This window comes from Podarcis vaucheri, assembly GCF_965113315.1.
Source record: "Podarcis vaucheri genome assembly, chromosome: 17".
Classification (NCBI taxonomy): domain Eukaryota; kingdom Metazoa; phylum Chordata; class Lepidosauria; order Squamata; family Lacertidae; genus Podarcis; species Podarcis vaucheri.
In genome coordinates this window covers 2,687,875-2,711,898 of record NC_138755.1, presented here as the reverse complement: position 1 = coordinate 2,711,898, position 24,024 = coordinate 2,687,875, and the positions used below count along the sequence as shown (strand labels likewise).

The window sequence follows — 24,024 nt, the reverse complement described above, 5'->3', positions numbered from 1 at the left end:
CCAGACATATTTAAGTCTCAACAACAGGCTGGTGTGTAGGACCAGCTGCAGGTTGCTAAGCAAAGGGACAAGTTTCATATTGCACTAAATGTATTCCTGTTGCCAAGAGTGGCAGCCGTTCATCTAAGGCCCTCTCTCCTCTGTACTGCATCTTTTTAAAATAATAATAATAATTTTTATAAGATTTCCAATATTTACCCAATATTACCACACTTTTGCCAATTATACAGATTTGAATCAAAATAATTCAATTAATTCAAAATTTATACAATTTAATTAAAGTGGTTTCCCGCACTCCTTGATCAATGTTTTTGTCCAGTTCTTATATTGCTGCAGTTCATATTTTTCATGAACTTCTAATTACATTTCAGTTGGTATATTAATCATTAAGATAATGGCTGCATTTTTAACGATTACTATTCGTGTTATTATCTAACTTTTCATAGGATTTCAAATGAGGTGTTCTAATTATTTTCCTTTTCTCTGCGTGTGTCAGCCTCAATATGTCCAGTTATGAAGTCCTTGGCTTTTGCTGCCCTCCAACTGCTGTTGTCTCTCATCTTAACTGGGGTGCAGCTATAATCCTGGAGAATTCTCAAAATATTTCACTAGCTCCCTCCCATTGTGCTCTCATCTTGCTCGGTGTTTTCGGACAGCAACATACTCCAACAGTCCACCTTTCTCACTGCTCAGTCTCGAAGTTTCTACAGCCTGAGAAAGAGGGATCCAACTTCTGCCACAGGGGATCTTGGAGTACTTCATTTTAATTAATAACCACCAACGTCTCTGTGCATCACGTGTTTGCGGCCCCAAATTCCTTTCATCTTTACGACTGCATTTTGGCCAAAGTTCGCTTGAGTTATATCTCTTCTCTGTTGTTTTTAAGGGGGGGTGGTAGAGAAGGTATCCACTCTAATTTCCCAAGATAATCCATTCCAGCATTAGAGCTCTCCCTTCCTTCCATCTCTTTAAACCACACACAGCTAACTGTTCTTTTAACCACAAGTTTTATTCCATACTGCAAACCAACCTCATTTTACATCTTTAAAATTTTGCGTCTGGAGAAGTTTGCCAAATAATTAATAAAGAAGCTCAAAGTAAACAGGAAACCAGAGGCTCCCCTCTCCGCCATCCACCGCCCACACCGAATAAAATCTTTTCTCAGTTCCAAAGCTCAGATCAATGCAGCTGGATAATTCTGCAGTTCTGATGACAACATCTTCTCTTGGAGTGTGCCTGACTTTAAAGCCAATTAGAAATGCAATTAACAGGAGAACCTCTGCTTCTTAATGCCAGCATAGGCAAAGTGCTTTTTGCTCTCAGTACCTCCCTGCCCCCCGCATCACATGCCAGAACAAGAGCCAGGTACTGAGACTGTGAGTGAAGCCTGCTCCACCCTTCCCTGGGAGGAATGTCCAAAAACGATTTACCCTCTATCATTCTTGTTTTCCTTCGCCTTTGATCCCTGCGGTGTCGTGGGGGGCTGCCTCCATTAAGGCAGATAGGCACCAGAAATCCCTCCGTACTGTATCCAGGGGAACTTACCCGTCTTCTGACAACATTATGTTCTGTATTTCCCCAGCTCTTGCCGATAGCAAACTATGACACTGAAGGGAGGAAGAAACAGGGATATCATAGACATGAGTAAGTGCTATATCGTAGAAAAAGTGGATGTGTAGTGGCTGCTTTTGGCAGCAGTCACACATGTGGCATAATATCTAATGTGGCCTTAGGTGAGATCATGTCCCAGAAACCAATTGTAACATTAGGGAGGAATCTAGATTGTACTCTTACTTCATGCAGGGAGCCACATATATCAGAAGCAGTGTAAAAAACTGCACTTTTGTGCAGCTTCTGGAGAGCACTGCTTGAACGCTGCTGCTCTAGTGTCCTCTGTCAGAATGATGTTCTGTCTGTTCTTCCTGAGAGACAGAGTCAGCCCTGTCTGCATCCATGGAAATATGGCTACCACAGGTAACATTACCAGCCCTCCCAGGCCTAGCAGCACTGTGTTCTGAGGGATCCAGGAGAGGCTTCAGCGGTGTTTGCCAGGCCAAGAAGACCTTACAGAATGCCCCCTTTCCTCCTTCCTCTGTCCCCCTTCCCCAGCCATCACCATCATTGATTGCATTTCTATCCCACTTTTTTCTCCAGGGAGCTCAAAGTGGTGTAGATGGTTCTCCCCCTCCTCATTTCATCCCCACAACAACCCTATGAGGTGGGTTAGGTTGAGATACAGTGACTGGCCCAAGGTCACCCAGTGAACTTCATGGTTGAGGGGGGATTTGAAGCCTTGTCTTTCCCAGGTCCTAGTTCTAACCACTATATCACCCTCGCTCTCAATAATTAATTTCTAAAAGTTCTGTGCCAGTTCAGTTTCCTAGATCAAGGAGGAAGAAAACAGGTGAATGTTGCTGAGTGTCCCCATGACTATACTCCTCAGCATGTAAATTCTGTGGCCTTTCTTAGTTATCTGCACAAGGGTCCTAACTAGCAGCAGACCTAGGGGCTATTTCACACATGCATGTTCACCCAGAGATGACTGGAGCATCAAGTGATGCTTTGCATGAATGAGTAAGCACAGACCAGACCCACAGAAAGAGCTGTCCTCTCACCTTGGAATTACCTTAAGCATAGTGCTTGTCTCTGGAGCCTGCTGGCTCATACTTGCAGATATGAGTGTGCTTTTTAGTTGGTAGGGTCTTGCTGGGGTGTAGGAACTTTTCTCTTGGCTCTTGGAAAGTTATCACTGCCATCGCTTGTTGCAGAACTGTGGCAGGATAGTGCTTCACATACATTTCCCCAATGTGCTTATTGCCACTTGTCTCACAAACACAGACTCCAGTAGCTGCACATCAAAGCTTCCTCTAGGGCATTAGTGTCGGGTTGCAGTGTAGGTCATTTCACCCTGTGCTGCAGCTCTGTGCATGAAAGCACTGTTGCACACTCTTGGGAGCTTGCTCAGCAGCTGTTCCCCCATCTGTCTCTCCAGCAAGCAGCTGCTTTCTGCATCTTAATAAAACAATACATCTCTTTGCAAACAGCCCCAACCTTTCCCAAACCACTTGGAGAGAGTGCTTCTTTTAAAAACTTGTCTGTAGGTTTACCTGGAAATAAGTCCTACTGGTTTACTCCTGAGTAAGGAAGCGAAGCATGCATTGGAAATCATCTGAAAGAGAAAACCAGCCCTAAGGAGCTGTTTAGGAAGACTGGAGGAGAAATGTGGGTTGTCTCAAATTTGGGCCTCTTTTTTTAACACTTGAAATTATTCCAAGAGGGGGAAGCAGGGAGAAGAAAAGTCTGAGATTGAAGCTGTGTGGCAGGCAAAGAGGAGGATTACTGTGTGATGATGAGGGTTTGGGGCTTTTAAGTTGTACGCAGGATCTTCATTTGAGTCAGGGCCCGCAGCCGAACTGTTTTCAGCAACAGGGCAGTCTTTGCAAATTGGGTGCCCTTCAGATGATTTGGATGGCAACTGCCATCATCCCATCAATTACTAATGGCTCTCTTTGTACAGCCCCAATGGGAAGACCCTTGAGGGGAAGGTTTTGGTACTCTCCAGTTGGGGCAACTGCTAGCATTAGAAGTTATTATGTCCTGAGTAACATAAGAGGTAAATTACAAGGCCTAGTTCTCATTGAGGTGGTGAACCTATAGGGACTGTCTCACTTCAGACTGTTGGTGTGGACTTGCATGATGGAATGACCCTCCACCCACACAGAAATTCTATTTATAAAATAAATCTGTCAAGGAGAAGGCTTCTAAGCTAGCTTTTGCTATGACATGCCTGTTTTCTACGTGGAGGGATTTTTCAAAAACGACAAATAAATATGGAGCAGCATTTTATCAGTCCAGTTCAGCAGTCCAAAGTGGTACAGCCCAGACATTGATTTACCACTCCTAAGCTTAACTCTCTCCAACACATAGCAGTAAGGATGTTCATTAAATTGTAAGATTTCATATTTCATTTCAGGCAACAGTCCTTTTCTTTCTTCAGACATTCAGAAAGGTGCTTTCACTGAAAGCTTAACAATATATACATGTATTTAATAGAAAAAACTACTCTTGTGTAAGTTATTTTTACACTTCTTACAGGATTTGTAACATGGGTCATTTGCAAGAGGGTCCACAACTAGTCCAGGGGGGTTGACAATATTTTTTCTGCTCATCAGGTGAGGTTCATTCATGAGCAATCTGTTAAAAGGGACAAGAGTAATTTCCTTAGCATTGATGAGGTTTACAATATGATCCTAAGTGTGTTTTCTCAGAAGTCATCAGTAGGACTTGAAGTGCAGCCCAGTGTGTAGGTTCTGGTGTTAGTTAATATGTGTATGTAAAAGTTACTTTTAAGGATTTTATTTCTTTGCCCCATCAGCCCTGAAATCCATTCCCAGAGTGTTTCATCTAGGCAACATCCCAGTGCTAATGGCAAGTTCTCTTCTTGTACCTTTCAGAGCTTATCAAGACTTCCTTTTGTGCTACATTTCTAAGCACAGGTCTGGCCTTTTTAAGCTCTATGTTGGAGCAAACAGCAATTCATGGAAAACCCAATTGCTGTTTGCTCTGATTCAGCAGTAAAACATGAGTTTTCCCAGGGGGAAAGCTCTGGGACAAAAACAAAACCACATGCTGGGACATGGAGCTTTAAAGTGCGAACTTATGCCTGGAAAGCATGTGCAAAAGGAAGTCTCGATGAGTCCTCAGACACAAACTGGGTATCAGCCCTTAGTTATAAATAAGGTTAAAGAGGTTGACATGGTCTAAATTCCATTGAGTAAGTGGGGCTTGCATCAGGCACATGGGTATAGGATTGTAATCTAAATTGATCTCTGCTTTTATGCTGTGAACTGCCCTGAGTACTACAAATGAAGAGTGGATTACAACAACAACAACAACAACAACAACAACAACAACAACAACAACATATTGCATTGCCACTGAGCCAGAATTTGAGTGACTACTGGAGTTATGGACAGGGTGAATAATCTGGGCTGCTGGAACCTCGCTGGCCTCATTCTCACTGAGGTGGTAAATCTGTGTCTGTGCTGGACCACTTCAGACTGCAGCTGGAGGCTCACTTAGTGGGATGGCCAGTTGCCTCTGCAACACCTGCTGCTCTTTCTCCAGGCCAAGGTCTCTTGCCAGCCCTGATTACAGGATCTTCCCTTGGAAGAATCCCCCCACAACACTCCAAGGAAAGCGCAGGCTTTGCCTCATCACCAAAGGCAAACATGAAATTATATGTTTTGTTAATAAAGCGTAAGTAAACTAAGTAGGCATAGAATTAGACACAGAAAATAATATGCAACAAATTTATCACATTTATATTTTCCTTGAAGGAAACCAAGGCAGTGCATATGCTTCCCTGCCCCCCATTTCATCCTCATAACTTTGTGGGGAAGGTAGAGGATTAGCTGCCTATACACCAACATTTAAAGCACATGACTTACTCCAAAGAATCCTAGGAAGCGGTTTACCCCCGAGCTACAATTCCCAGCACTCTCAATAATGTGCTTTGAATGTATGTTGTATGTTCAGCCAACATCACCCAGTGAGCATCACAGCTAAATGAAGATTTAAACCTTGGTCTCTCCAGACCTATACCGACACCCTAAGCCACTACACTGCACCTCACTGACAGCTAGCTTATCTTAAATTCAATTGTATTTGTAAGTGGTAAACTTACCTTGGCCTCAAATGCCTTTGCTAAAGCCAAAGTTTGGGTTCCTGTTTGTAGAAGAGTTAGCCTGCAATGGATGTGGTCAGTTCCATCCTTATTTCAGACTTTGTAATATATGGATATATCACAATGTTTAGCTGGTGATACAGTATATCACGATCTTGGAAACCAGATATCACCTGGCCCTATGGAAGAGGACCATGGCTGCTGATCCCACTGCTGAGTTTGTCACACCCACCGCCACTGTTCCCTGATCTCCGTGTGTTAAGTGGGTTGTGGAATGTATAAAGAGAGCCTATTTGTGTATACAACTGTATGTGTACAGAGCCTCCGTGTAGGGAAACCTGTGACCCTCCAGCCACCATTGGACTTCAGTGCCTGTCAGCTTCAGCCAGTGTGGCCAGTGCTGATGGGATGATGGGAGCTGAGATCCAGCAACACCTGGAAGGCGACAGACTTCCCATCACTGGGGTGCATCTTCCACACACTCAGGAAGTCTGATTGTGCGTAGATGTGTTGCAGGGCCTTTTATGCTGAAGATAATGGAGTTCAGGGATTGGAGGTAGCAGATGCACCAACATCAGCGGCAAGATCAGTGAGCCTGGTTCCCCTGCCACATTTTGAGTGTATGCATCTGTGTGGGTGGGAAACGTCTGAAGAGTGCATGTTTTTTTTTTTAAAAAAAAAACCACAAACATTTCCATATCTTTTAAAAAATATTTCCATATATAGTAATGTAATGAAACTAAGACTAAGGAGCTGGCTGGTGATGAAAACAACAGGTGCATGGGAATGAGGTGGAAGGAAGTAGTCATACTAGATTACAATGTCCGGTTTTGTTGAGGTCAGCATAGCATTCCAAACCCTGACTTCTGAGGGAAAATGTGGTAGGATTTGTTGGCAGTTTCCTGTGTGCCACATGTGACATTGTCAAGGGTGGCTTCCTGGTTTGAAGGCACTCCTTACGTGGGAAACGATGCAGGCAGACTGCTTGGGCTTCCTCTGTGTCTGCCCACTAGGATGGGGAACTGGTGGCCTTCCAGATGTTGTTGCTCTCAAACTCCCAGCAGCCTCAGCCAGCATGGTCAGTCCTCAGGAGTGGTGGGAGCTGTGCTCCAGCTTCATCTGGAGGGCCACAGGTTCCTCATCCTTACAATTCACGCACTATCCAGGATGGAGGGTGTGTGTGCTTTTGTAGCTGTTGCTGGCCAACTGCTGTATCCCATTCCCCTCCCTTGCTGCTGCTATGTGGTAGCTTTTGAATTCTCCCTGTCATTTTCAATCAGAGTGTATCTCTGTTGCAGCTGGATGACTGGCTGCGATGGGGACAGTAAGGTTTGATTTGCAGCAGGGGAGTGCTGGGCCGCAGCGGGATGGGACTGCGATGCGGTTGGCGGAGCCCCTGGTGTATACAGAGAGCAATCAAGACTGACATGAGCAACCTTATAATAGCACCCCTTGGCTCCCATACATGCAACCACTTATACAAGTTAGACTCCTGTTTTCATACCAAATACACACTGAGAATATGGGGGAAGCCCACCTTTTCCAAGAAGAAGACAACCTGGCTGTGGCCGATGGGAGTTGCCTTTGTCATTTATATACACAACCTCACTGTCATTCTGCACTTATAAGGTCTACAGCTTTCATACTTGTTCCTGGGCTGAGCTTGCTGTTTACACTGCTAGGATCAGTTTCTCACTCAGAAGACTGGAGATCTATCCTTCATGCACCCCGATTCATTCAGGCTTTATTGGCATAACTGAGACAAGGAAATCATAAAAGAGGGGAAAAAACCCATCCATAAAACATTGGTAATGCAGACATTTTAAACACATAAAACATATAGAAGACTCTGTAGCCACTATTAAGTACAATTAAGTAGTTTTAAAATTGCTTTAAAAATATTGGCTAAATATCCTGAAACAATTGCAGCAGTTTTGGGAATATCATCTCAACAGATATTGAATTACAAATTATTTGCAAGTAGATACTTTGAGCATCAAAGGTGTGAAGGAGTAGCCACTTCACAGGGCATGTTCTTAAGGATGTGTTACTGGGATCCAGTGTGCTAATCCTGATTTAGGGGGCCAGCTGGATTGGGAGCAACCTATTCAGGTGACTTTTCTCATTTAGGAGGTGCTGGGTCCAACCCTGACTCAGTTGGTGCACAGACTGGCAGCCTTGGGGACAGTGAATAAGGCTGTGACTTTTTAGGGAGGGTTTGACTATTGAACAGAGCTCCAGATTGGGTAGCTGGTTGACTGGCTCTGGGCACTGTTTTTTTTTTTTTAATCTACTCTATTATTTTTTTTAAGCAGCCAGTCCCCCTCTGTGACAGAGTTTGGAGGGTTGCCAGGAAACCCCCGTTTGCTGACACCAAGATGCTGCGGCTTGCTCCCTGGGGCTGTGTGAAATGTCATCAGTTCTGACCAGCCTGAGGAGTGCAGCTCCAACAGCCTGTACATTTATGTATGTGCGTATTCGGTGTTTGTGGGCAGCCAAAGCCAGAAAGCCTGCTGGCTCTAACTAGCACAGAGGGTTAATTTAGCCCTTGCATATTACATATATATTTGTCTCTCCCCCCTGCCCCCAACTGCGAGATATTCCTCATCCTGCAATGAGAGCTTTGAGAGAAGAGGACTGTTATCACACCAGAGCCCTCACCTGCCACTTTCAGGAGCAAAAACATTTTGATCTGTTGATTTGAGTTTACCTATATGCTGCTTTTCCACAATTAGCTGTGCCCAAAGTGGCTTACAGCAAACATGCAAAACATTAGAAGACAAATATGCCATATACAGAGCATGTCGGTAAATTAAAAAATGACAAAAAGCAGCAATTTAACAAACAGCACAAATTCAATATTGCACACACACAAAACAATCTAAGTTTAAGTACAAATGTACAAAGCTAAACAAGAGTTAACTGGCAATCAAGTTCCTGGTAGTGTTCTTCTTGCATTCCATGGAGCCTGGCTTAAATACATACAGCTGGCTCCCATATCCTTACTCCAGAGGAGGCTGACAGCAGCAAAAGGCAAATGGTGAGGGTGGCAAAGGTGGTCAGTCCCTTCCCCAGCTTCCTGGAAGTACCAATTGCTGGTGCAGGTCTTAATGCCTTATTTTGTCTACCTGGGGTGTTGCAATCCTCCCTGTTCTAGAGCTGGGAAGCTTAAGCATGAAGGAAGCAGCGGAGTCCCAGGGAAAGGAAGGAAGAACAGGAGCCTATATTTGGAGGGGGGCAGGTGAGCCTTTATTTTTAGAGCCCATAACTGGCAATGCTGTGTTTTGTTTCCTCCCCCGCTTCCTACGCAGGGCACACTTTGTCAATTTTCTCCCTGACAGAGCCCCTAGCAGAGATCGGTGTCTGGCTGCATAATCAGCCTGTGGAGTGGAAGTGAACATGGCCCTTGGGGAACAGATAAGGCAGGCTGCAGCCTCGCGTGCCCTTTTTGGCACTGCTTCAGCATCCAGCAGATCATTGCAGTGCCAGGCCGGATCACTGGCTTCCCTGCCAGCACCCCCTTGTTCCTTAATGACATTTCCTACGCAGCTGCTCCCAAGGCAGATCTGGGTAAGGAGCTGCAGTTGAGTTCCCGTTGGTTAACAAGTTGGCGAGCTCTTTTTGCGTCCTCGTGGAGGCTGGAAGCCAGAAGCAGATGGTGCTGCTGGTATGTGTCAGGTCAGCAGGCCATTGCTGGGTAGTTGAGGGGTGCAGCGAGAGCTTCTTCCCCTGCCACTCCAGCACCTGTTCCTAGGAAATCAGCCTCCTGTAACCCCGTCAGTTGGGTCCAGAGACTCAGCAGGAGCAGCTTAGTGGCTCTTTCCATAAACTAGATCTGTGTGTGGATAAGGAGCAAGAGGAAGGCTTGGTACCACTTGCTGATTTCCTGATTTGGGACTCGAAGTGTCCATTAATTTGCTCCAAATCCAGGAGGAAAGCCCCTGTTATTCAGTTGTTGTCTTAGAAATTATTCTGTTCCCAAAAGAAACTGCCACAATTGTTCTTAGACTGAAAACCATCTCTCTGACCTGCTCATTTCTCTGTGTTATATATGAGGGATGAGCTTTCAGACATGCTGCCCCTCCTCTGCGCCATCTGATGTGCCGTCCTCTGTCAAGAGCTGCACCAGCCTGTTCTGCGGGCTCAAAATAAGCCAAGGGGAAAAGAAAATAGTTAATGTGCTGTTTTAAACTTCTGTGGCTTGCAAGTTGATTAATCAAACAATTTGTGTGTGTGCAAGTAATTTGTCGGGAACTCCATAGTAAGTGTGGTGAAAGACCTAAGGGAGCAGGAAGGCCCCCCGGAACAGGGCTGTTCTTCTGCTTGCCAGTAGAAGCTCTTGCACCTTAGGCCAAGAGCAGAATATTCTCCAATCAAAGGACTGGGGGTGGAGAAAGACAGACAGAGACAACTATGTCACCTGACTTGTTTTGGTTCTTCAAATGAATCTTTGGTTCAAACTCAAACCTGCAGTCAGACAGAGGGAAAGGAGCAAGTTAGGTGGTAAGCAAGCGCCTCACTTTGCAGTGCAGCCAGCAAAGTCTTGTTTGGTGGAGCTATTTTGCATCAGCCCAGGACTGCGAGTGAGAATCTCAGCTGCTGAGGGGCTGCCTGCTAGCTCTTCCTCCTCCTCCTGCTTCTCTTGTGTGAAGCAAGCGTCAAGGAAGCCTCTGGGGCTGAAAGAAAACTGTCCTTCATCTGCTCAGAGGAACTGACTTGGCAGGGGCAGAGTGGATGGGGGCATTGTGTAGCTGCATCCCAAAGAAAGAGGAGACTGCCTGAGTTATCCCATGTCACACAAAAATACATCACCAAGGGCAACTGCTCCACAATAAGGAGTATAAACAAGCAAACAAATAAATTCCAGTAGTAGTCTTTTTCTTTACAGTCACTCGTGTATTTGGTAGAAGCAACATCAACTCGTGAGTCAACACCCAGATGCTGTTCTGCTACAATCAGCATTTCTTCCCACAAAGGGGCTTAATCATTGAGCTGATAAGATAAAACAGAATTACAGTCAATCTCTATTGCCATATGGAATGGTTGAATTTCGGTGAGAATGCATTCATTATAGATTACCTGTTGTTGTTTAGTCGTTTAGTCGTGTCCGACTCTTCGTGACCCCATGGACCAGAGCACGACAGGCACTCCTGTCTTCCACTGCCTCCCGCAGTTCGGTCAAACTCATGCTGGTAGCTTCAAGAACACTGTCCAACCATCTCGTCCTCTGTTGTCCCCTTCTCCTTGTGCCCTCCATCTTTCCCAACATCAGGGTCTTTTCCAGGGAGTCTTCTCTTCTCATGAGGTGGCCAAAGTATTGGAGCCTCAGCTTCACGATCTGTCCTTCCAGTGAGCACTCAGGGCTGATTTCCTTCAGAATGGATCGGTTTGATCTTCTTGCAGTCCATGGGCCTCTCAATAGTCTCCTCCAGCACCATAATTCAAATGCATCAATTCTTCAGCAATCAGCCTTCTTTATGGTCCAGCTCTCACTTCCATACATCACTACTGGGAAAACCATAGCTTTAACTATACAGACCTTTGTCAGCAAGCTGATGTCTCTGCTTTTTAAGATGCTAGGTTTATCATCGCTTTTCTCCCAAGAAGCAGGCATCTTTTAATTTTGTGACTGTTGTCACCATCTGCAGTGATCATGGAGCCCAAGAAAGTATTGTAAATTCTCTCACTGCCTCCATTTCTTCCCCTTCTATTTGCCAGGAGGTGATGGGACCAGTGGCCATGATCTTCGTTTTTTTGATATTGATCTTCACACCATATTTTGCGCTCTCCTCTTTCACCCTCATTGAGAGGTTCTTTAGTTCCATGTGATCCACCTGGAGCAGGAACCGGCAAGCCACTCCAGTATCCCTGCCAAGAAAACTCCATGGACAAAAACAACAGATTACCTCTACAATGAATCCAAACAACATACAATCAATAGTTTATAAAAATGAGCAAATCTATAAAGATAGAACAAAATGATAAAATTACTATTTAATCATAAAAGGTATGTAGAACTAATACCAGCCACCATCACTTGTATGGAAAACCAGGAGAACATCCCTGTCCCTATAGGCGTATCTCCCAAGGGAAGAACAGAAAGAGGTTCTTCAGCCTTCTATTTGTTACCCTTCCTTGGGCAATGCTGACCAGGCTCACATATTTAAAAGTGAAGAAGGGAACTGCCCACAAGCTCAGCTGAAATCAATCAAACAAATCCTGGAAACTCTATGGATGAATTCAAACTCTGTGGAGCTAATGTAAATGTGTAAATATACTTGGATTCCATTTGGGCAAGTCGTCTGGTGATGTTACTCCCAGTCAACTGCGTCTAGCAAATCTGTTTTATTACAAAAACCCCCAAAATCATCACATGTATGTTGAATAAAATGTTCCACTAATGGGGCTTTTTAATTTTACCTTGGATGTGAGAATGATGTTATAAGATGCGGGTTTTCAGCTGGCGAGACATGGCACCAATATATACCAAATGACAAACATTCTATCAAATAGATCACATTCTTGGTGCCTCAATTTGTAAATCCTGTAGATTTTTCAGCCAGTTTAATGATTATCCCATCCTGTGATAAACTCCTCAAAGCTGTTTTCTGTGCCTTAGACATATTGTTAAGAATTCCTTTAATTGAGAAATCTCCTGCAAAATGATGTTTTGAAAAGTCTGGATAGTGGGGTCCAGTACTGGTGGTGTGAAATGGGACTTCAGTCGAAAATGGCTGACGGTGTGAGAAGATTCATTCCCAAAATATGCCTTACGCTTTATTAAACTTAAAAGTTTATATAAATTCACTCACATCTGAAAAGAATTATATTGGGGGGTGGGGACAAACAAGAAGCCCAAGTTCAATACTTCAATTTCAAAAGCTGAAAGTCGCCTGGATCACAGATTTAGTACTGCTGCTTGCGGCAGGCCTTTGGCGGACAGGAGTGAAAGTTTATATTGTGAGGTGCTACTGCTCCACCCTGAAAGGCTCTTTGCCTTGTGCTACTATATCCCTGCCCTGTGCGTTGTTTGTTCAGATATCCCATGGCCGAGCTCCAGATGATGTCTTAGCCTGCCTGAGTGTCTGGTGCTTCTGAGTAACCAGCTACTCAGTAACCTCTCTCTGAAGGAAACGTTTTCAGATCATTTTCCATATGGTGGATGTTACTGGGATAAGAAAATTGAGGAGGGGGGATGATATCAGCCTGCAGTGAGTTTCACTTTTTATGTAAAGGGGGGAAAGTGTCTCTTCAGATGATTTTTTTGTGGTTGGAGTGGGGTGGCATGAGACTTGCATAGGGGTGCAGTTCTCTTTCTCATCGACAACAAGGTGGGTTGTGACTTCTCTGTGGTGGTACACTGGCATTGCAATTTAGCGTTGCATTGCCTGGTTAACCTCTGGTCTCTTTGAGGGTGACTTGGCCAGCGAATTTCTAAAAGGAAAGCTGCAGGCTCTCAATCAGACACACTGCCACACCCTGCCCCACTGTGGTGAAAATGTCTCTAAGCGCATGCATCTAGAAGCTGATTGTGATTACTTGATGGCGATAAATGCTCTGCGCACAGCCAGAGGTTACTACTTCCCATTTCCACAACAGAGCCAAGGCACTAGACATAGGTTCTAATGCTATGCTCCAGTGAGTCCTGACTCAGCTTAAATTCTTACCTTTGTTCAAAGCTGGAATAATTAGCTCTTTAATTTTCATGGCTTGGCTTTTGAGAGGCTGATTTTTTAAATAATAAAAAATATATGATGAAACTAGAAACAAATGTTCCCTGACCTTTTAAGAGCTCTAATATACTTGGGTTTCTTGTTTTTTGGCAAATCGGTATGCATGTCTTCCCCTAACAGTGCAGGGATTAAAAAACTTCACCCTCTGAACCTCTCGTGGAGGAGGCACATGACGAAGGGCCTCAGGTGATGCTTGCAGGGTCCAGGATGGGGGAAGACATCCTGGAGGTATTGCGTTCCTGAGCTATTTAAGCCTTCAGAGGTCAAAACCAGCACTTTGAATTGCACCCGGAAACTAACTGGCAGCCAGTCCAGTTGGACCAGGATCAGTATAATATACCCAAACAGTCTTGTCCCAATGAGCAACCTGGCCACCGAACTCTGCACTAGCTTGAAGCTTCCAAACTGTCTACAGAGACAGCCCTGCGTATAACACATTGCAGTAATCCAACCTAAAGGTTACCAGAGTTTTCATTAAGAAAGAGAAACACCCTAATGGGATGAGATGTTAAAGGCCTGTGATCTCCCATTTTTTAAAAAAGCAGGTGGGTGAGGAGAGGTGAATTGGATCAGGACTTCAGTATTAGGGAAAGGGTCTTCTACTACATTATTTCCCCAGTGTAAATCATGCCCAGGTTCCCTTGGCTTCATAGAAGAAACGCTGGGGAAATGGTGTAGCAGTGGAAAGAGTTAATAGCCCTCAACATTATAGCCTTGATCTGTTCTGCCTCCTTAGAAGCTGCTTTAAAAAAAGTAAAAGAGATGGCAGATCCACTCCTGGATCTTATTGAGTTTGGCCCTTAGTCCATACTCTCTTAACATTTCTCCAGTGAAAATAGGGATGTCCTATTCTATTATTATTATTATTATTATTATTATTATTATTATTATTATTATTATTAATTTTATTTATACTGTGCCTATCTGGCTTGGTTGCCCCAGGCAGCTTCCAACATATATAAAAACATAATAAAATATTTTAAAACTTCCCTATACAGTGGTGCCCCGCAAGACGAATGCCTCGCAAGATGAAAAACTCGCTAGACGAAAGGGTTTTGCGGTTTTTGAGCTGCTTCACAAGACGAATTTCCCTATGGGCTTCCTTTGCAAGACGAAAACGTCTTGCGTTTTTTGCAAGTTTGTTTCCTTTTTCTTAACATCGTTAATAGTGTTGCGACTTGACTTCGAGGAGCAACTCATAGAACGCGATGTGGCAGCCTTTTTTGAGGTTTTTGGTGATTTTTGAAGCTTTTCCAAAACTTTTCCGACACCATGCTTCGCAAGACGAAAAATTCGCTAGACGAGAAAACTCACGGAACGAATTAATTTCGTCTTGCGAGGCACCACTGTACAGGGTTGCCTTCAGATGTCTTCTAAAGGTTGTATTATCGCATAACTCCCATACCTGCAGATGAAAATAGGGATGTCCTACCATACACTTCAACATTTCTCCGATGGATGTTCTGAGGAAAAACGGGACATTCTGGGATCAAATCAGAAACTGGGACGGCTTCTGTAAATCTGGGATTGTCCCTGGAAAGTAGGGACACTTGGAGGATCTATTAGACACCAGCCCTTTTGGGTGCAGTTGGGGGGAAATGGACAGGCAGTCTTCCGTTGAAGTATGAAGTAAGCTTGCTCCAACCTTTCAGTTTTCGACCAGTTAGTGCAGATGTACTGGGAAGGTTGATATGGCATTTGTCTTTATTTTGTTAAAATTATAACTATGTAAAAGTACAAGGCTACTTGTATTTAGGCTTTTAATAATGATAGCTGAGCTTCTCAGAGCTTGATTTGAAACCAGTTTGGTATTTGTGAGCTTTATTTGAGCATTCTGAAAACACTTGACTTTTTTCAGAGAGTTCTTTCCCAGATTATAATACTGTCACATGCAGATGTATGTACAGTGGTACCTCAGGTTACATATGCTTCAGGTTACACACTCCACTAACCCAGAAATAGTGCTTCAGGTTAAGAACTTTGCTTCAGGATAAGAACAGAAATTGGGCTCCGGCGGCGCAGCAGCAGCAGCAGGCCCCATTAGCTAAAGTGGTGCTTCAGGTTAAGAACAGTTTCAGGTTAAGAACGGATCTCCGGAATGAATTAAGTACTTAACCCGAGGAACCACTGTATTGTATTGTCCTCCGGGTATTGGTTTCACCTGCCCTGCCTCCAGCCCATAGTACCAGCCATTGTGAAGAGCACTTGGAAATTCAACCCCTTGCCCCAGCCCTGCCCCAATGCCAAATACATGCAAGAACAAGAGAGGTGGGGAACCTGTGGCTCTTTAGATGTTGCTGAATTACAACTCCCATCATCTCTGACCACATTGACTACATTGTCTGAGGCTAATGAGAGCTGGAATTCAACAATATCTGGAGGGCCACAAGTAAGGCTTTTTTTCCAGCTGAAACTCGCTGGAACTCAGTTTTGGCACCTCCACTGCCGTTATAAGAGCATAAGGGTGAGCTCATAGTGAGCTCCAACGCTTATTTTTTCCCATAGAAAAATAGCACTGGCCACAAATTCCCTGGGTTAAAATCTGGACGGGATGAGACACTGACTGTATATGCTGAATTTGCAAGAAATAATCAAGACACTTGATTGAGCACAACAGTGGAAGGCTGCTTGATTGGGTAGTCTGTGACACAGTTGATTCACAGCAATCAACTTGCGTTTCATTGACAGTAAGCAGTTATTATTAAATAATTATTATTTACTCTGAATGTGTGCCTGCAAATCAACTGGCTTTGGAGCTTGAGTAGCTGTATGGAACAAGTCAAACCCAGAGTAGAGCCACTGAAATTGAGGAACTTCCGTTATTCATGTCCGTTAATTTCAGTGGGTCCTGCTCAAAGTATTGAATGCAACCAGGTGAGGGTTTCATTATGGGTGGTAGGATATGCACATTTGCCCATGGGTGCCTGCTTTGCTGAATGTTGACCACACAGAATCAGAAATTTGGAGCTGGAAATGCTGATATAGAGCAGTGCTCCAAGTTGGGCAAATTTCCTGAACCAACTAATGACATCACTAGCTTTTCCTTTCCACATTGGCTAAAATCTGACCCCCACTTATTACATGAGTAGCTTTAGTCCATAGTCCCTTAAGGTAAAGGTAAAGGACCCCTGGACGGGGTCCAGTCAAAGGCAACTATGGGGTGCAGCACTCATCTCGCTTCAGGCTGAGGGAGCCGGCGTTTGTCCACAGACAGCTTTCTGGGTCATGTGGCCAGCAGGACTAAACTGCTTCTCGCGCAACAGGACACCATGACGAGTGCCAGAGTGCCCAGAAATGCCATTTAGTACCTTCCTGCTGCAGGGGTACCTATTTATCTACTTGCGCTGGTGAGCTTTCGAATTGCTAGGTTGGCAGAAGTTGGGACAGAGCAACAGGAGGTCACTCCGTCACACAGATTTGAATTGCCAACTTTCTGATCAGCAAGCCCATGAGGTTCAGTAATTTAGACCACAGCGCCACCTGTGTCCCTAGGTACAGGCACTGGTGGAGGAAGAGGAGTGGGGGGGGGAGCGCACTGCCCCTGGCAGCACAATCCCAGTGGGGTGCCATCGCGGCTGCCCCCTGCCCGTGCTGGGCATCATGCCCTGCAGGCGGCATGCCCCGCCCCCAGGACACGTGCCAGCCCTGCCCCCGCCTGCTCTCCGCCCCCTGGTGCTGGAGCATGAAGCTCCGCCACTGGGTACAGGCCCATTCAAGAGGAGAGTGAAAAGGTTATGCACCATAATATGGTACCTCTCCTATGCCACCGACTCCTAATTCCCATATAACATTTATCACTTTGCCAATTCTATAAAGATACTCTATTGACCCAAATGTGTTTGGTTTGCTGGTAAAAATATACTCCTCTTACACCTCTTAATGGCTGCTGGAGTCCTCAGGTAGGCCAGAAGTCCAGGCAGCAGAGGGATCACACATTAGGATTTTGAGGTGAAGGAACCATGGAATTAAAGCAGCTACGGACTGGGATTGGGTGTAGAGAATGAGGCTGTGCCAAAATTTCAAGTTCAGTTATGTAGCAAAATTTCCATGGAGCTATTTTTAAAAACTGTTTCTTGAGGTGTGGGGAGGACATGACATTTCCCCCCAAAATATCATTATTTTTTGGCGTGGAGATTACCTTCTACTGTGAAATTGTGATCTCCCCCCCCCCCAACAGTTGCCTTTTTGAAGGAGGCGAAATGTTTGCCTCTGTGTACAAAACAGGGCCCTGTGTGTGTGCGGCGTTTGTGTGTGTGTGGTTTCACAGAAACAGTGGCCTAGCGTGGGGGGGGGGCTGGGGAAGCCATGCCCCCGGCACGCTTTTTTGAGGGGGCACAGCCAGGTGTCCCCACAACAGGCTCCGTCATCGAAGCTGGAGAGAGCCAGAGAGAGAGAGGTTGCAGCCTCCCTCTCCTTATGGCCAGCGAAGGGACGCCTGCGTGGGCCCCACCCCTGGGCTGGCCAGGAGGGAGGGGAAGGGTGCTGCCCCCACCAGCCACCAAGGAGGGAGGAAGAGGGCATCTCCCAGGGGCAGAAGTGGGGGGGGGAGCCTGTGGCAGCATCCCTGCCCCCCTCCTCCGCTAGGCTCAGGCGTGCGCCCCCCTGCCGCTTTGCCAGGCTGGGATCCGACAGTCCAACCCAGGGCCAGATTGAGGTTTGATGAGGCCCTAAGGAGCTCCTGAAGGTCATGGGGCCCTTTATGTGTCCAGCTGTCCTTTGTCCACAACAATTGTCGCTGTTTTTTGTGTTGAGTATATGCTATATGGTAATTTATGGACCTAAAGCCATTTGCACATAACCAAACATGTATTTTATCAAAGTAATTGTTGAACTGAAATACAATTAAGAAGAAGTATATTAATAGTGAATTGGGGGGGGGTCACAAGAGAGTGGGGCCCTAAGCTATGGCTTGTTTAGCTTCTACGTAAATCTGGCACCTCCCAGAGCCAGGCCGGGCTGCCAGGCAGTGTGGGTGCCTTTCAGATCAGCCCCATCAGCCTGATCTGAAGCCGCGGTGCCAGTGACGAGGGCAGGGCTCCCTCCGCATACCAATGTGCCCCGGTGCTCTGCACCCCAGTGCTATGCTGCTGCTAAGAAAACCACAATCAACTTTTTTCAGCCCGTTACTGGTGGGCTCTGAGGAGAAGCTACAGAAGTTGGCTATCCCCATTATTCACCCCTAATCTGTTCCAAAAGGACTCCAATTTTATTATTTAAATAATAATAGTTATATTTATGCGTTTTCAAATTTAAAGTTGCACACATTTATAAACATGGATTTATGTATCCAGTCTGTATGGGCTCCCCAGTCTATCCTTCAGTGACATTCTAGTTCATATTCTTTGGATTTCTGCCTCCCCAATAGACTTTCCACCCTTTTTCTTCCTCTCTATTCATTTACAGTATCTTGTCCGTTGCTGGTCCTAAGTTCATCCCACCTGGAAAGTAACTTTTAAAACATTTTCCAAAACAATCCTAATCACTCCTTATATTTTCCTTGTCCCAGTTTCTTATTTTGGCCATTAAACCTGCTAATTCCACACATTCTATTAGTTTATGCAACCATTGGTCCTTTGTCAGAGTTGCCTCCTCCTTCCAGTACTTTGCATAAACTATTCTTGTGGCCGCTAACAAAATAGATTTTAAACGTTCTTTGGAATCTCTTCCCCTATTATTGCTAAAAGGAAGGCTTCTGGCTTCTTAGGAAAAGTGAGTAAATATTATTTTAAATTTCTCATAAACCATTCCCCAAAATTTCTTTGCCAGAAAGACTCCAATTTTAATACTAAAGAAAAACAGACCCACTCCCACCCCACCAAATCCATCTTTGTCATTGTGTGTCTCCTTGAAGTCTGGGTGTGACCATTTTCTAATACAAAACTCTTTTTTCCCCCCAATGATATTTATTGAAAATTTTGAAATTACAAAGAAAAAACAGATCAGAAAAAGAAAATAGAAAAAACAAAGAAAAAACAAACCACCTCAAACAATACAAATTCAAAAAACAAAAATACACCGCAAACAAACAAAAAATAAATCCATCATTCTCAAATCCTCAACTCTCATTACCTTCTTTCTTTGACCTCCTCCTCCTCCCTTTTTTTGTATCCTGGTTGAAAATTGTGCAGCAAATCCTTTCCATATTTAATAGTATTCTGTCGTTACGTTACCTTAATCTATTTTCATCTTATTTTATAAAGAACCTTAAAAACTTAAAACTTAAATCTTATTTTTACCGACTTCTCACAACCATAATATTCTTACCTAATTCTTTAAACATTTTTACTAGAGCCAAATAATTTCGTTCCAACATTTTTCTAACATTCATCAATTTTATAAAGCAATCCTGATAATAAAAAGAGAAATAAAAAGTCCAATCTTCATCCAGCGTCCCTTCCTCCTGGTCCCGGGTTTTGTCAGTCCTTTTTATCCCATCGATCTAGCGCATTAACCTGGCAACCTTATATCCGAGGCCCTTAAATCTCTTCCATGTCCCTTCTACAACTCTTCTTCATATTCTCCTTTCACTCGTGGGAACTCCAGCTTGGTGATGTTTTTGACCCTTTTCAACAAATCAGCCCCTTTTCCATAGTCCAAATTCAACTCCATGTGGTATTTAAGAAGATGTTTCAGAATCCCTCCGAAATTGAGAGCCCCCACAGCTCCAAACATCTCACGGCCCATTGCCAGACTCGGAAAGTCCACACATCCCTGCATAGGGGGGTCTATCCAACCCCCTATTTCCAGACCAGTCCAAACTTTATCTTTCCAAATCTGGCTTTTTCCAAGTTCATTTGTCAAATCCAAAAGCTCTTGTTCCTGCAAGGCCGCAGCTCCCTCCATCTCTGGTGCCCAAAATTCAGCAACATCCTCTTCTCTCATTTGCTCTGTCAGGACACACTTCTGATCTAATTCCTGGGTGGGCTCCACATAGTTTCCCACTGCCTGTTCAAAAATTCTGGCCGCATTAGTCATCAAATCCATCTTCTCACTTAACTGTTCCAGTAGGGCACTTGTTTTACAGAGCGCACACAACAGAGCCTCTGAATACATTGTCCTTCAAGGTCACAAGTCCATTCCCACGATTGTAATCTGAAACAGCTGCAAGCTCCCTGGAATTGGTTACAGTTTCACAGTCTACCTCTAGGGGGAGAACTTCTATTTGCTCTTGCAACAAAGTATCTTTTTGAGATATTTTGTCAATATTTGTTCCTTTAAAGTGCAAAAGGAAACAATGGAATCACTATGTTTCCCTTCCTTTAACTATCTGTCAAAAACGTTTGTCTCTGGTCAATGAGCTTCAAAATGTCAGTCCTGACACCCCGCTCCAGGATCAGGACGGTGGAAAGTTACCTTACTTTAAACTCACTTCTGCAGGTTTAAACAGTCCAAAAAAGATCCCCCTTCTTCTCCTGCTACCGAAGGGGGGTTCAACAATTTTAAATGATGAAAGCCAATCCTTTAGAAGCGATTTTCTGAGCTCTAGTTTACGTTGTCTTTGCTTTACTCTGTCTACAAAGAAACGGAAAGCTGACTTCCTGTTTAGACCTTCCCTTTTCAGTACCAAATTAAAATAAATTTTAAGTCCAATTCCTTTCTTCTCGCAAGTCCTTATTTAAAGTCAAATTGTTCAAAGTTTAAGTACTCATGGGTGCTTATTTTAGAAGCCAAATTGTCCCAGGAAAAAGGCAGCGCTCTCCGGCAACGGCTGTGTGGCTTCGGTCCACAGAAATAGCAGTTGACTCACAGCACCGCGCCACTTCCCCCTCTTCACTTCGGAGCCCGTTAGTGGGTTCCTTTGCGGGTTGGGGGGGCGCTGAGGGTGCCCGCCGAGTCCCATGGTCACAGGCTTCATCCGCCTGTGATTTTTAGCTGGGTCCCCGCTTCGCCGTAGCGGAAAAGACCCGTTTCACGCAGAGCTAGTCCCTCCAGTTCAGAGGGAGTCCGCCATTGCCAATGGCGCCACCCCGGAAGTCCTCTAATACAAAACTCTTCTCTTCTGAACCCTCACCCACAACACAACACTTTACCTTCACGGTGACCTGAATCATAATCTTGCACTGACCATTTTTTGTCTCTTTGTTTTGCAGGTCGGATGGGGAAAATTCAAGAACTGTCAGGTCAGTTGCACTGTTTCTTTTAAGAAAAAGAAAAAACACATTCCCTATCTCCCCCCCCCACCTTTCCCTCTCTTCCCGTTATGTCCACCCACCCACCCTGATTGCTCCCATCCCACCCAGAGACCTGCGTGGTTTCTTATGTGTGGTCTCCCTGGATAAATTTCTGAGTTTGCATCTTTTCCTCCATGGAGAAAGAGTTAATACCTGGATGTGGCTTGGACTGAACACACACTTGTGGGAACCAATGGCTAGGGCAGAGAAAGACCTCCTTGCCCACGGGAGAGGGGTGGCGTTTCCTTAGATCACAGACAGAATGGCATACAGCAGGATGTGGAATGGCTAAGGAAGCATACTTTGATTTAAATCAGATTCCTGTAGTCTTAAAATATCAGGCATTGATGTATTACTTCTTGAGTAAGGTTAATAATAATGAAAACAATGCTATTGATAATAATATACACATTATTAGTAAAACATATAAATACTCATCAAGCACCTATTGCTTTTCATTGAACAAGTAAATAACCTTGATCTCTGCCCACTGGCGTAGGAATTAAAGCAGACATGATGCATGGAAAATGAAGGAGGGATAAGAGAATATTATTATTATTATTATTATTATTATTATTATTATTATTATTATTATACCCCACCCATCTGGCTGGGTTTCCCCAGCCACTCTGGGTGGCTTAAAGCATATCTAAAAACGTTAAAAACATTAAAAGCGTTAAAAACCTCCCAATGCAGAGATCAAGGAGATAGTCCTGGCAGGGAGTACAGTTTGTAATCCAGCAAGCCAAACATAAGCTGCCACCCATATATTAGGTGCTCAATCAGGTGCTTGACAATTGCTGTTTTTATACTTTCCTAGGCAAATCAAGAAACACAGTAAATTCAGTGAGGCCCTGGGAGGCCCCTGTGGTTTTGGCAAGGCCTGGGCAAGAGAGCTACAGTGCCCCTTCCCCCCAATACACATGTCTATGAGAAGCCTGGTATGGGCGGCAAGAGGATGGTTGCAGCAGTGCTGGACTGGTCAGCCTGGGATTCACGGCTCCTTTCCCAGCACTCTCAGGGATTGCCGCCACTGCCACAGTCTTGGGGAGGGGAGTGCAGAAAATAAGTACAGAAAATAAAAAGGAAGGCCTAGGCTGGCCCAACTCTGTAGAGAAGGAACTGTTGCTTTTCCTCCTTGCCACTGCCAGCCTGCCTCTGCCACATGCTCTGTCTCCTTCTTGGGATGTTGCTCAGTTCTATTTGGCTGATTTCCCCCATGTGACTGCCAGGCCACCAGGCCATGTACTGTGTGTAAGAGGAAATCATGCCCAAGGGATACTGTGGCATCAACAGGGTCCTGAGAGATGCAGGGTATCAGTGGTTTGTTTTGGGAGCTCTGGCTGGCCATAGGCCCTCTGGTCAGCGCATGGGCCCAGCCAGATGCTCCACTATGCTAACCAACGAAGCTGGGCTTTGTATGGCGGATGGACTGTGTTCAGCTTTGTGGGCCACATGTTGTGTGGGCTTGGACCATCTCTTGGGTGGAGGGTAGAGTGGCATGGCTGTATCTCTGGCATAGGCAGTGGGAAATTTTCTATTCAGTGCAATCTAGTCCAGTTAAGAAATGACATGGAACGAAGCAACTTGGGGCTCTGACGTGTGGGGTGCAAAGCACTCATCTGCTCTAGTCCCAGGTGAGTGGGAAGTAGTTAGTGACTACGACAGAGCCAAGAAAAGATTATAACATGTAGCCTTTACCTCTTGTTCCCATTCAAAAGCTGCCATTGGGTCACAAGATCTTTTTAAAAATTTGTTTCATTTATTACATTTCTACCCCGTCTAAGTAATGTGGAATTGGCCTACATAGATTTCCTGCAGCTTCCGCATATTGTCCTCACAACACCCCTATGAAATAGATAAGACTGAAAAATAGCCCTTGGGGAAGCCACCCCAAGAACTCTGTGGCTAATTGGTGGGCTGAAGCCGGGACCTCTAACTGCTACACCCCTCTGCCACGTTGGGCCGCTTTACCTTTGCATCGTTAAGAGCAACCCCTTTTTGCCTGGGCTTGGTCACCGCTGATATGGTCACATTCAGTTGCAAATTGGAATTGCCAGGAAAGTTGCATTGGTCCTGGGATCTGTGTTGGCTACTCCTGTAGCAAAAATATTAGGAATGCTGACTCCAACTCCCGGGTACTAGAGACCAAGATGGCAGAGGGGAGAGGAAGAGGGGAAGCACAATATGCAGAATAGGAATGCTGTGGTCTGTGGGCATCCCACAGTCTCTCACTGTTGTTTGCACTTCCAGTGACATGGAATTCGTTTGTACCATAAAGGTGGGGTTGCCATATTTCAAAAAGTGAAAATCCAGACACAAAAGTTGTTGAGCTTTTCTTGGCAAAGTAACATTATCCCCATGGTTTTCAGATTATGTCCATATTTTCCCAGCTGCAGATTGGCCTTGTAAGAGCTATTTTGTGTTGGCTATT

At 44.8% G+C, this 24,024-nt stretch overlaps 1 protein-coding gene across 5 annotated transcripts in view; it reads left to right on the top strand.

The window, feature by feature from the left end:
• Nucleotides 1-24,024, top strand: part of IQSEC2 (IQ motif and Sec7 domain ArfGEF 2) — a 163,553-nt gene that overhangs the window by 5,066 nt on the left and 134,463 nt on the right. For all 5 annotated transcript variants that reach the window (XM_082205775.1, XM_082205778.1, XM_082205785.1 and 2 more), the window contains exon 2: nucleotides 21,510-21,539. In XM_082205775.1, coding sequence (XP_082061901.1) covers nucleotides 21,510-21,539 — 30 coding nt within the window. The remainder of the gene's footprint in view (nucleotides 1-21,509; nucleotides 21,540-24,024) is intronic.